The sequence below is a fragment of the Lepisosteus platostomus genome, chromosome 10 (genome assembly GCF_059453375.1).
Source record: "Lepisosteus platostomus isolate fLepPlt1 chromosome 10, fLepPlt1.hap1, whole genome shotgun sequence".
NCBI lineage: Eukaryota > Metazoa > Chordata > Actinopteri > Semionotiformes > Lepisosteidae > Lepisosteus > Lepisosteus platostomus.
Genome location: NC_142620.1, coordinates 54849972 through 54863591, shown reverse-complemented (window position 1 = coordinate 54863591; position 13620 = coordinate 54849972). Strand labels below are relative to the sequence as shown.

General features: G+C 44.9%; 2 protein-coding genes across 4 annotated transcripts; both read right to left on the bottom strand.

Moving 5' to 3' along the window:
* Positions 1–29: 29 nt before the first annotated feature.
* On the bottom strand, positions 30–3326 carry tmem35a (transmembrane protein 35A). The gene is made up of 2 exons (XM_088597440.1): positions 2974–3326; positions 30–1942 (listed from the first exon to the last, which is right to left on the bottom strand). Exons 1-2 carry the CDS (start codon positions 3136–3138, stop codon positions 1580–1582), a joined length of 528 nt encoding a protein of 175 aa, XP_088453566.1. The 5' UTR covers positions 3139–3326; the 3' UTR covers positions 30–1579.
* Positions 3327–4483: 1157 nt separating this feature from the next.
* Positions 4484–11572, bottom strand: LOC148654140 (ADP-ribosylation factor-like protein 6). Of its 3 annotated transcripts, XM_088597432.1 has the most exons (7): positions 10971–11515; positions 9320–9381; positions 9124–9192; positions 8766–8860; positions 8093–8222; positions 7405–7460; positions 4484–4663 (listed from the first exon to the last, which is right to left on the bottom strand). In XM_088597432.1, exons 1-7 carry the CDS (start codon positions 11091–11093, stop codon positions 4638–4640), a joined length of 561 nt encoding a protein of 186 aa, XP_088453558.1. In that variant the 5' UTR covers positions 11094–11515; the 3' UTR covers positions 4484–4637. The 3 variants fall into 3 exon arrangements, with proteins under 3 accessions (XP_088453558.1, XP_088453559.1, XP_088453560.1); XM_088597433.1 differs by lacking the exon at positions 9124–9192 and having other exon boundaries at positions 10971–11572; XM_088597434.1 differs by lacking the exon at positions 7405–7460.
* Positions 11573–13620: the final 2048 nt, after the last annotated feature.

Below are 13620 nucleotides of genomic sequence, written 5' to 3'. Positions count from 1 at the left end.
GTGTAACGAAGAAAACTGACAAATCCATATTTCTTCCCAAAGAGGTGTCTTTATTTAGCTCATTAGGTTTTACAGGGAAAAAGCAGCCATAGGTCTGGTGCTTTTCTCCAGGGCTGACACTACCGTATTGTTTCATGATCCGTGTGAAATAATACTCTCTTACAAACATACGGGAGACTGCACCTGAGTTATTTCCATTTAGTGTACCATTAAAAAATAGTGCAATTTTACTTTTTAAAACGTATGTTCTTTAAATTACACTACCCTAGAGATCCCATGATAAAAGGTCACAGTGAAAATGTATTTTTAAATCCAAGTTGTAAAAGATGATGTTTTTCAAAAACTGTGCCACAGATATGCATCATGAGAATCGTGAAAATTCCCATGGTGTTGCCTGGTACTGTTCTCCCTCCACTGTATTATTTCTGAACCCGTTTCCTTGCAGGGACAAGCCACGGGCTGACAAAGAAAAAAAACACACTGATAAAGCCACATCACAGGGAGATGCTGTATTACCCTTTCATTCCATGAGGCACCGAAATAGAACACCTTTGTTTGAGCTTTTTCACAGTTCAAAACATTTTGCCATTTTATATATCAATAACAGAACAACACAGAGTAAAAACAATACATCCACAGTACAGCCAAAAGACTTTCCCCCCTTAGTGGTCAGACAAGGAAGTAAATGAGGAACGGGGATTAAACAGCACAAGTGTGATTACTTTCTTCCAGCCATGCTATTTTAAACCAAGAGGAAAGGACCTGCAGAGCCAGGACAGCACGAGTGTGGGACCCCATCAGTTCACCAGGAGGCAGTTTCACCCAGTCTCTACGAGAAAGGAATTCCTGAACACTGCATGCTCTTCGAAGGAGGGGAGAGAGGATCTCAGAGACAGACAGATAGCAAATAACAGCACAAGACAAAAACACACTTTATTAACCAACCAAGTCCGTTATCGATAGTGTTCAGAAAGCAAAAGGAAATGTCTCGCCACCTTGCCCAGAGTTCCCCCATGCTTGCCTGAACAGCACAGCCATTCGCAATGTTCATTCTAAGACCCGGGGCCCAATTTTCCCTGTGCAACACACTACCCATTCCATAGCAGTGGAAGGACAGTCGGGTCACAGTTTGGCAGCAGGGAAAATCATGCCTTCTGTATTGAAGCTAAAGTAGAAACCAATCTCACAGGAAATACAGATGTTATCACATCTGTGTGACGGCATCCGTATTACAGGGCTGAAAAAAACATCACGTTTCCAACAGGCGGTGCATCAGCATTCACAGAGCTCACTTGTGTGCTCGAAACGTTACGCTAGTGAAGGAAATAAAATGCATTTACTTGGAACCTACGTGGATCAGAAGGAAGGGAGCCGCGGATTCTCCCCTCAGTGTCTACGGAGATCTGTATGGAAACAGTGGCCACGGGCGCGACTGTGGGCGGGGCTACAGTGCTAAACGGGGGGGGGGGGGGGGGGCGAACCGGAGCAGGTGAAAGGGAAGCTGGGAAGGCTGCGGCTGTCACGTTTGCGGCGCGGTCTTCTTCTTCCTGGGGCGGCCCCGTCTCCTCCTGGCGCGGCCCTACGACACCTTGACCTTGTTCTTGTCCCGAGCGTTGGCCTGCTCCTCCCGGCTGGCCTCCGGCTCCGGCCGGTCCTCGCCCTGGCGCGCCACCAGCAGCCGGCAGGTCAGCAGGATGCCGAAGACCAGCGCGTGGGCGTAGCGCTTCAGGGGGTCCCCCACCAGCTGGTGGAAGAAGAGCACGGCCAGCATGACCAGCAGGAGCAGGAAGTTGGCGACGTCCTTAGGCCGCCCGGGCACCAGGGTCATCACGACGCCACAGCCCACCTCCAGGGTGCCGATGGTCTTCCGGAGGAGCACCGAGCTGACGCCCATCTTCTTCAGGCCCGGCAGGGCCTTGGCGTAGCTCTTGTAGGCTCGTTTCTGCGGAGAGGCAGAGCATTTGAGAGTGCAAGACGTTGGTCCTGGGAAGGGGGGCCTGACTGTGGACACAGCGGAGGGCAGGAGCAGAAGGAGGCATGTTTTCCCAGAAAAGGCAGGAGAGGGAAACAGACGCCCTAATCTGCTTCAGGATAAATGACTAAAGCCCCTCACTGCTGCAGGCTTCCATACACAATGGCAGCATTTCAAAGAGACTGTGGATTGTGTTCACCTTGTCTATACGAAGAATAAACATTTTTTATTATAGTTATTTCTGTGATCTCCCACCCCTATCACTCCCAAATTGGAATTGTACTGAGGCTGATTTCCAAACTGGCATTAAAATGTTAAACTTAGTTTAGACTTGGTGCCGAAAAGCGAGTGTGGTTCAGTTGTGGCGGCAGTAACTCGCTGTGAGGACCGGAGGTGCCCGTGTATGTGCTCTCAGCTCGAAGACGAGATGCAACATCAGCACCAGGTGCAGCGTGGAATTTGCTGGAAAGAGCCGCCATTGTCCAAGCAGCAGACAGCTGGCTCTCGGGCTGGCTGCTTCAGGGAAACCTTTTGCGGATTTTTAAGAATAGGAATTACAGCTCATTAGCGGCGATCACATTTTATATCACCTTAAACTTTCATCTTAGTGTCCACGTCAAAGAACAGGTGGCTCACAAGATTCACAAGCGCGTTTCTTTCCATATTATCTTCTTATGATTACGCATTTCACAGAGCTGAAGATCCATTGTACACTGTTCTGATTTCACAGCGTCCGAAAGATGCTTGACAAAGGGTTGCTCTCAATGCAAGCCGGTGACTGCATGCCGCAAACCGCAAACACCTAGTTATCACACACATACTCGTAAACACTCACTTTGCATTTAACGGTGGTATTTCTATTGCATACTAGGAGAGCATCGCTTCCCTAATCTGTGAGGGAAAGCCGATTGCATCCTTGTAACTGATCAGCAAAACAATGCCTTCGCTTTCCGAAGCCATGTTATTACGTTATTGTTTTTTTATTTATAGTATGCGCTTACCATTTCACTGTAGGCGTCTTTGCTTAACCGCGGGGTGAGCTTAATGGTCCCCATAAAGACGAAGAACAGGCCTAAAGCGAACGAGAGAGCCACGATGGTAACCGTCCTTGGAGAAGCCATCATCGCCGTCTCCTGCTGCGGCCGGAAGCACCGTCCCCCTCTCATCCAGAGCGGAGCGCCGCCGGCCTGCGCCCGTCGGTGGTACAAAGGCGCTGCGAAAGGCGAACGGGATTGGTAGACGAGGATCAATGGCGACGCACCGACCCCACAGGGTCCAAAAGCCCAGTTATTTCCTATGGTGCAGCCCCTCCGCGAACAGACACCAGGACACGCTGGGCTACCAACGTTTATTTTCCTCCCTTTCAGATAAATCAGATCAGCAGCGCCAGCTTATACCCAGGCTGGTTTGCAGTTCCTGTGAATACATATGTACTGTAGCTAATGGCAGTTGTAACTTTTCCCGTCATTATTTGCCATTTTAAGACAATTTAACTCGTATGACAAAGTCAATGTCTTTTTCAAAACCAAAGTCCTAAAAAAACAATGGTCATAGAGACAACGCGAATACGCCGGATTCTGTGGGGACCCCCCACAGCCCCCTGAGATCATCAGTGCTAACTTCAATAGCACAAGAAACAGCACATTTAAAATATTTTGTATTAAAATTCAGGATTTTCTCTTGAGATGTACAAAGCACATGCAGAACGTGATTTTACTTCTCTCGTTTTGCCAAAAAACAGCAGGACAAAGAATTCTTAGAATTGTATACATCTCTTTGATTTTAAAGTGTTAATTATCATATACTTTTAAAAGAGTTCTCAAGCCTAATCTTACCCTTAATCTCTGTGGAAAAGCTGGTTTCATCTTCAGAACAGGGCAAAAAAAAATGTCTCTGACGTTGTATAAAGAGTATCACAGAGAGATCAGAGATCACTTTATTGGCCATATACAATTTATTGCATTAGGAATGTGTCTTTTTGCAGACCCCAGTTTGCTCTCTATGAGACACAGACACACAGACTGTGAGAGAGAAGCTGGGGGTCAGAGCGCAGGGTCAGCCATTTATACGGCGCCCCTGGAGCAGTTGGGGTTAAGGGCCTTGCTCAGGGGCCCAACGGAGTAGGATTCCTCTACCAGCTGCGGGATTTGAACCAACAATCTTCCAGCCACAGGCGCAGATCCTGAGCCACAGAGCCACATAAGAGTAGTTACAAATGAGAGGAGGCCAGTAGACCTGTCTAGCTCTTTTAGTGATTCTAAATCAGTAAATTACCCTGAAAGAAGCCAAAGTATCAGCTTCAACAACACAGCTGGATAGCTTGTAATAGACTCCCACAGCCCTTTGTGTAAAGAAGTATGCCAGTTTTAAATGTACGTCCACTTGTGACATCTGATTGTGAAGAAGTCCAGGAGTTTGATTCAGTACATCAAAGAGTTATGCTGATGAAGATCTCAGCCCTTGTTCCTCGATAGGAAGACAGTAATAACAAGCATGGAGGGTATACTGATACACACCAAATAAAAGATTTATTAATATGTTCCTGGTGTATGCGAATTATGAGAAGGACTTTATCCTACTTAATAGCAGCCCAGATGTTCAGGGAATGCTGTGAGACATCTCTACAAGCTGCTGTTTCTCTCAGGTTCTCTTTCTCTGTATTTTCTCATGTTTTCAAGGAGAAGATCTGATCTGTGAAGAGAATTAAACATCCACGATGAAATATTCTAAAATACGAAAAGCCAAACTACAAATATGGCACAGGGCAACTGTGGCTCTATATGGAGCTTTGGCACGAAACTGTACACTCTTGACAAGCAGGCAGCTGGTTCAATAATTATGGCACATAATAATTAATGAATTTACACCATGAGCCAATGAAGAAAATAAAAAATATATAAAATATAAAAATAGATATAAAGTATACAACCTACATTAAATCATTTCTCTGCTAGTTTTACCCAGGTGCAGTCAGGCTCCTAAAATAACCTTTGAAATTAAAATGTTCAAACTTACTTACAGAAGCCCATTAGTGCCATGGAGAAAGACAAAATAGTGTTTAAACAAGATAATATTGTGATATTATTACGAGATACAGCTGCTACTGTTACATTCCACATCCCTCCTCTAGAGGGCGCTCCTACCCTATGCTGTTATGATTAGTATTTTCTATTTTGGTTAAAAGCCAAGCGTCTCTGCAGTTCCTGGCTCAGTACCGGAAGATGGACACCACAAGGCTGGCCTCTCCCCCGGGCTCACGGGTAGCCCGAGGGCAGGCCCTATTCCCCAGCGTCCTGACCGTCTGGGTCCGGGGCTCTCCGCGCCCCGGTCCTGTTTTGTCTTCAGTTCTTTGTGTTCCCGGTCTTGGTTCCCCTTCCTGGGGATTTTAAGTGTACTCGTCTTGGATGGACCTCCCGGGCCTGCACCCCCACTTCCCTGGACTTTGGACTTTCTTCCACATTTCCCCCCCTGCACCTGATCACTACAGTCACCGCCCCCGTCTGTCAACCCGTCCTAACCCTGCTGTACCTTCCCCTGCTGTCCTGCTCCAGTCATTTCTGGATTATACCGTCTGCACAGGAGTCAGAACCGGCTCCCGTGACAGCTAACACATCACCACCAACAGGTCTCCCTTCATAGATGCATTCCTCTGTTGGCTACAACAATAGACAATAGCAATAGACCACTTGAGATTAAATGATTTAACTTTTCAGCATCTCCAAAACTGAAGACCTTAGCTGGGAGATATTTTTCAACTGGAAATATGAAGATGTTTTTATATGATCCCAAAAAAATTCAGAGAAGCACTGAACTTCACACCCATTTTTTATGACCACTGTGGACACGGGGGAATAACATTATCATCAATGAGAGGACTGCAGGTGTTGGAGATCTGACCTGATCTGAGTTCCAATCAGCATGGCCTCTGTTATGGTACTATTCAGCATGATGAGACACTTGTGGCTCATCCATATCCTGATCTCCTCCAGAGCACTTTACATTTTCTAAGGCTGCGGACATGTTTGGTGTTAATAAACAGCTGTATGTCATCTGCGTGTGGAAGAAAATGCCATGATCTCACCCAGAAGGAGCAATCAAACAAGGAGCAAGTGCCTCAATACTGCCCCTTGAAAGACACCACAAGTCACTGGCAACAGCTCTGATCTTGTTTCTCCAACAGAGACAAACTGCTGCCTGGGAAAACTATTTCAGAGCTGTGTCTTGCCGCCCTGTAGTCCCTCAATCCCTAAGGAACAACAGTGTCGTCCACAGCGTCAGGGGCTACTGAGAGATCAAGCAGAGAGAGACCCCGAGTCAGCAGGCATGCACAGATTGTTGGAAACTTTTCCAAGGGCAATCTCTGTGCTGTGTAACGGTCTGAGACCTGACTGCCAGAGTTGGTTGGAAGTCATGTGAAACTCTAGCTGAGTAGCTCCTACCTTCTCGAGAGCGTTTGAGAAGAAGAGGATGGAGTTCAACCTGGAGCTGGAGAGTTGGCTGTGGTCAAGGTTAGATTTCTTCCAGAGGGGAGCAAGAGCAGAGCTGGAACAGCTCGAGTCTCAGGGGATGTGTGCAGCTGAGGGGGGGGGGCTGGAAGAGTAGCTGTACAGATTGCACTAGCTGATAGAATTTAATGGTGGTTCATGGAAATTTTATCCTTAAAAAAAGCCCAGAAACTGTTGCCATTTTCAGTGGTTGCTGTAGGATTGAGAGGCCAATTTATAGTTGAAAAAAGAGCCCTGTTGTTGTCTTGTCTTCATATAAATGTGATGAAAAACAATAAAAATGTATACTGTGAGCTGCCTTCAAAGCTGCAGCACAGAGGAGCTTCACAGGAGCACCTTTATACTAATTAATCTGCACAAAGATGGGTATGACAATATTATTCCTTTGTTAATGAAAATGTTACTTTGCATGGGATGGCATATATACTGCAATATATTTATCTATTATGCATTAATGTTAAATAATTCATAGTACTATTAAATTACCATTTAATTATCCAGTTTAAATGCAATTTGTTTTTTCTCCAAGGCTTCAGTACAAAGAAGGTTAGCCTGTGCATTGCTCCTGTGCACTTTCCAGTTCAGTGCTGGAGTTTCCCTTATCTGTTTCATAACATCCCGTACCCATGAGTCACAGTGATGTAGCTCTTCGGGAGAATGTTACTAACGCTGCTTCCAGCAAGAGTTCATTCCATGTCAATCTGCAGCTCGTAATCTTCTCAACTCCAGGGATTTGTCTAACAACCCCAATCCTCTGCAGCACTAGTGTTCAGCACCCCAGAGGGTCAACAGACAGACTTCCTGCGGCCCCGTGAGGTGAAAAACTCACTTTGCATGGGGTCGGACACAGGCACATAAAACTCGTTACTTTCCTCATTTCTCCTGTTCGATATGAAATGATACAGTACACGCTTTCACTGAACGTACCCTGCAGCCAGTCCACACCTTCCTTCAGCCCCTCTCCTGTTACAGCGCTGCTGGCACTAGGTACAAAGACACAGAGGGTGAGGCGGCACTTCTAGGCAGTCCTGCTGGAATGAACCGCCCCCCTCCCGTGCAGCAGCTACACCGTGAAGCAGCAGTGGGCTCAGATCAGTGCTTTTATGCCATGTGATACCCAGAGCAGCAAAGCGTTTCTTCAATCACTCACCTCCTAGAGCCGGCGAGACCTGCAGGTGTTCAAAGTGTTCCTTGACTGACAACTAATTAAGGTCTAAAATCACAGGTGATCTGACTTTGTATCCAAACAGTTAGCTGTAGGAAGCAACTAAAACTAACAGACAGTTCAAGTAGGGAGCTGCGTCAGCATGTGTAGGCTGCAAAGGAGCCTTCTACAGGAGCGTAGGCTGAGGAGCCTTCTTCGGGTGACACGCTTGAGAAAGGCTCCACAGCCAAAACGGTGGGTTTCTTCTCTTCTGTTTTCAGCTGGAATAAACCTTTCCTTGTTTCTAAAAGACTGTCTCCCCTGCGACCTGGGTACAGCCACCCCTCTGACGAGACAAGTCTGTGACAAGACATGCTTTTACCCCGATAAGCAAATAGCAAAAAGGAAAGGGTAGCGTCATTCATTTGAAGATTTCTTGAAATCAAGCTTTTTTTTCTTCTTTTTTTTTACCATATTTGCCAGGGTTTGTCCGTCAAGTTGCTCAGGCCCATCATCTGAGACACTCCAACGGAGGAGAGGGAGCCCTGCAGATCCATTTTGTTGGCGTAAAAAAGAATTGGTATTCGTTTTCGCTTCACATCTGCAGGTGTCAAAAATATTACTTTCAGTCTCTTGTTTCAAGGACCCTATGCATCACCTGTACTGTGAGAAGCTGTACTTCACTTTCTGCTAGAATTCTTATATCCTTTTTGATGTGGTAGAGATTAGTTATCTTACTGTGTTTAATTATTTAAACCATTTTTTCAATAAAGATATGGCAATATAAAATGTTGTGTGTGTTGGTTGTTAAATAAGACTGTCTTTAATTTATTATTACGACTTAGATGAAGATCAGATCACATTTTAGGAGCCATTCATGCAGAAATCCATATAATTCCTAAGGGTTCACAAACTTTTTTCTCAAAACTGTATGTAATGTGCTTCGGGATCATTTGCAGTGATTTAGTTTTAACAATATTACATAACTCTGCTTGAGATTCATTCTAGTGGTGTAAAAGCTTCATTCAGAAACAAAATATTGCCTCATAAAACAAGGAAAGTATTTCTGCACCTCCTCCAACCATCCCACTCTGCAGATTCTCGTTAGTCTTTCCCTGAGAATGCCTTCGTTAGCCGTCGTTACCGGGGTGATTAATTAGTGCTTCCAATTCCTCCTTGGCCACCACGATCCGCAGTCTGTCTGCGCTGTCAACCACGAAAATGATGGCCTGGGCATCCCTGGCAGTGTGTGAAGAAACGGAAGAAGGATGAGGAAGGACACAACATGTCTGATATAGACACAGGGGCACAAGGAGAAACAGACGCAGCTGAATTCTGCACGGAATATTCAGCAGGTTCTTTTAGGAAATTCCTCATGTCGTCTGGAGATAGAAAATGAGGGCTCGGTGACACTATAATGTGTTGATTTTCTATTGGATGCAACATTTGTTTTATGGGTTCGTGCACGTAGTGCTGCAGAGAAAAGCAAACGGGCACCTCACCTGTAGTAGTGCTCCCACAGACTGCGGTACCTGCCCTGTCCAGACATGTCAAACACAGTGAAGGACAGACTGCAGTGGAAGCAGAGACGCTGACATTAGTCCCGGAAACAGGCTGAACTGGACACGGACAGGTGGGAAGACAAGTCTGCTCGTGGCAAAACTAAAGACTGGTTCATTCAGTTACTATTAGGCCTACCTGCAGCTGCTGATCTTCTCAACACTAAATCCTATGGTGGGGACAATGTCTTGAGTCTGAGCCTGCAAGAGAAAGTAACATAAGATCACTTCATTAGCCTTATACAATTTCTTGTAGTAGGAATGTTTTCACATACCCCAACTTACTCTCCATGAGACACACAGAGAGGGAGAGAAGCTTGGGGTCAGAGAGCAGGTTTGGCCATTTATACCTCACCCCTGGAGCAGTTGGGGTTAAGGGCCTTGCTCAGGGGCCCAACAGAGTAGGATTCCTCTGCCGGCTGCGGGAAACAAACCAGCAACCTTCCAGCCACAGCCAGTGACCCTTACCCACAGAGCCACAGCACCACCACCAGTGTGGCTGTATTGAAGTGGTTTGAATAAGAGGCCAGCCTGGTAGTGATGCAGCTAAAAAAAGGGCTTCTTTTGGTCACTAGAGCTCTTAAAAAAAAAAGTAAGGTACAGTTTTTTTTTCTTTCAACAAAATGGGGGGTCTACACTTGGAAGAATTATATGAGTTTTGTACTCATTCTTGTTGCAAAGTAGAAGTGAAACAAGAACTTGTTTAGTGTTTGTCTCTCCTCTACAGAAAACACCGACAAGTTCGCTGGCCAAATTCTTCCAGGACGACGGCACCGAATGTTTTTTTGGCGCGCCCTCCCTTTAAAGCCCTGGCCAAATACGAAGACAGTACGTACAGTTATAATTCAAACTGAATTAAAACCTACACATCCCAAATACCATGGTGGTGCTCGTGCTCATTGCGTTTAACCAACGAAACAGGGCGGAAAATCAGTCACATGGCTTTGGGGCTGAGTTTCGAAAGCTTAACCTATCAGCAACAAAGCGAAATCTAGACGATAGGCTACCTCAAACTGAGTTACTGTCGCTCAAGCCACTCCTATCTGCACTGCAAAAAGGAATCTTTGGTTTAAGATTCTCTGCGATGTGTTTTTTGGGGTTTCGGTGGATCATGGTTCACTCGGTTTTGAACATCCTGTGGCGATCCCCGTTGCAACGGAGGAGCCGGAAGAAGGCGTATTCCTAGTTTCATTAGACGACCTATTCACCACCACACCTCCGTCATCTTGTACTTAAGCACTTGTCTCCCTACCTCCTCGCTCAGTATTGGTTTTCAGTTTGAGCTTTGTTGGTTACTGACTTTGGTTTTCTCCTTCGACAACGGTTTTTAGATCACGGCTTGGCTTTGGTAACTCACTCCCTGTTTAGGATCACTGGCTTCCCCTGGACTCTCGGCTCACTCCTTCGTCTACGGTTTTGGATCACGGCTTGGCTTTGGTAACTCACTCCCTGCTTTTTGGTTCACAGTATAGATCTCCTTCAGGGTAATTTTGTCAGCTCCTGCAAGTGGGTTCATTACTTGGTCTCGGTTTCATTGGCCGAATCCGTAACACATCCAGTTAACCATTATTTCAATTTCTAAATGCCTGGGGCAACCGGAAATCAATTAAACAGGTGATCTGCTTCATGTAAATGATTGAGAGGTCTGAGGGCAAAAGCCCTAGTACCCTTCAGCTGTTAAAGCGAGAGGTCTCCCAGGTAAGGGAATTGCGTGCTTCATCATTCCCAACTGTTCCCATATCTACCAGACTCACTGATATGAGGGTCTACTGTCATCTAGTGGGACTCACGTTTTCAGGTTTCAGCTGATTGAGTATCGTGCTCTTCCCGCTGTTGTCCAGACCGACGCACAAGACGTTCACCTCTCTCTTCTTCAGCCGCAGCCACACGGTCAGTTTATCAAACAGACCCATGGCTAAGCTCGTTCACCGCTTGTTAGAGAGACCACACGGAGCGTATTTGCTCTGCATACGTCTGAATCGCGGTTATTCGCATTTTTTTTTTACTAGATGTGAACTAATATTCAAAGCGTTATAACGGTCAGAAGGCTTAATCACAACCTAGCATTCTAACGTTTTAAGACTCCACGTTCTACGTGGGCATTAAAACCGGAAAAGCCTATTTGAAATCAAGATTTTCAAGTCACACTGAAATTCTAGAAGCATACGGCTTTAAAAGTACTCATCTAGCGTTAATATCCACTGTTGGTTTAAAAAAAAAACTTAAATTCGACTTCTGACCTTTTAAAAAAAAACATCTTCGTGGGGTTCGAAAGACGCAGAATTTAACAACTTTTTCAGTTAGTGACTGACATACAGTACTTCACAAAACACTAGATCTCTAGTATATGCTCCTTGGGGTTTACGTAATTCCATGCGTGAAACCACCCTAAAATGATTCAGTAACTTGTTTTACTAACAGAGCAATTGATGGCCTTTCCAGCACAAGTCCTCATTAGAGCAGAGCAATGTCCGTTTTCACTTACTTGCATAATGCCACTGACAGCCTGTCCTCGTTTTTATAGACTGTTCTTCTATCAAGCAGAACACAGTGCTAGGCGTGCACTGTACTTTAAAATGAGGGCGTTGCTGTCACGCCGCTTGCCGGAGCTGCCAGATTAGTACGCTTTACAGATCCACAATCGGTAGCCTTTGAGATTTTAATATTTGTGTTGTTTTTAGTCCATACGCACTGCAACACTAACAGAAACAAAACACTTGTTGCGGTTCATGACTATAAAATTAAATCATTTCAAGTTTCACTCGCACGTGTGAGAATTTTGATAACGTTTCCGAAACATGGAGCTTTAATTTTTGAAGAATTTGCAGCGACGTTAAAGGAAATATTTTTTATGTATTCAATTTAAAGATCGAAGAGTGGCGTCGTATTAAAATGTAGCATTCACAGCGCGATGAAGTTAATGTAGCGAATTCGGGCCCCAAGGCTTGTGCCCTCGCCTCAGGCATCGAACCCGGGTCTCCGGCGTCGCTCAACGGGGGGTCTCGCCGGCTGAGCTAAACAGGAAAACCGTCCTTAGTCTTCGTTACATTAAGACACCGGCAGTAAAGAATAAAACTGTTCGGGGGCGGAGTGCCGGGACCCTTTTGAAAAGCGAAGGAGCCGACTTCACGGAACCTGTCTATGTACAAAGTTTTTTTTTTTGATAGACTTGCAGAACTCTGTCTTTAAACATTTCCATGTGGATTATTAGATGTAACGACTTTGATATTATTGTAACGAATAACAGGGGTCGGCCGCCCGGGCTGAGGAAGGTCTTCTTTAGTTCAGCCCTGTTGAGCGGCGCCGGGACCCGGGTTCGGGCAGGAGCGGTGAGGACCTAAACACGAGAACCTGAATTTACTACATTGTTATACTTTGCAAGAGATACACTTTCTTTTTCCATATTACAACAAATAATAGGTAGTTATCCTATTCACAAAACGCATTTGTCCAATGCTACTCTCTCCTTTAATGCTTCGAAGGTGGAAATGCAAATTTACTTAAACGCCCTTTTTAAAAAAAAATAATAATAAGGCAAAAATCAGTTGATGTAGTTCAGGTGGGGAGCTGCGTCAGGATGGGTAATAAAAGCCATTGAATATGCTGTCAGGGAAGGACAGGTTCCTAAAGGTATAGAAGAACCCCAGGTGAAGGCAAACCCGATAGCAATACATAAATAAGATGGGAGAGGGCAACCAGACTGATTTTTGCCAATGTATGTGACAGTTCCATATTATATTTTAGTCCCCAAACAAATCTGCACTAAAATGTCCTAAACTGGCACGAAGGAAAGTTTTCTGCAAATCGTTTATCAACCTCTGCTGCAAGAACTTTTTAATTAAACCGCTAAGTGTTATTAAATTAATCAGTATGTAATTAGTATGGTCTTACTTTCAATGCCCTCTTCAAACTGTTTGGAAACGGAGGTAATTAAAATTCTTATTTCAGTGTAAATGTGGAGCTCACTGTAAAAAGAGCTTTGAGGCTCTTGGCTATCTTCTCATCTTTACTGAGAAGAAATGAGAGTAATTCCAGCAACCTGGAAACGATGAAATAGAGCTGATGGGTGTGCCGTTGCACATTGATGAACAAAGGGGAAGAAATTTGCACTCCAACTTAGCTGTTTTGTGCAGTTACTCTGCCTTATTTAACTTACAAGCAGTGGTGCCGAATTTTCAAAGCTCTTCCTATTACTTTTCAGAAAACGCACATTAGTTATGTCCAGTTGTCAGCTGAACTGGACTCTTATACCTCTTCATGATCTTCACTTGTATGACCAGTCTGGTTATTTGACTAGACGAATGGAGTCGCTCATTTTCTGAATGAGGTTAATAAAAAAAGCAATGACTAATCTGAAAGAGACCTGGAAAACACTGGTTCTAACGTGTACAAACTGTACTTTAATTCAACCATCCATAAACAAAAAGTATTGTACTTGGA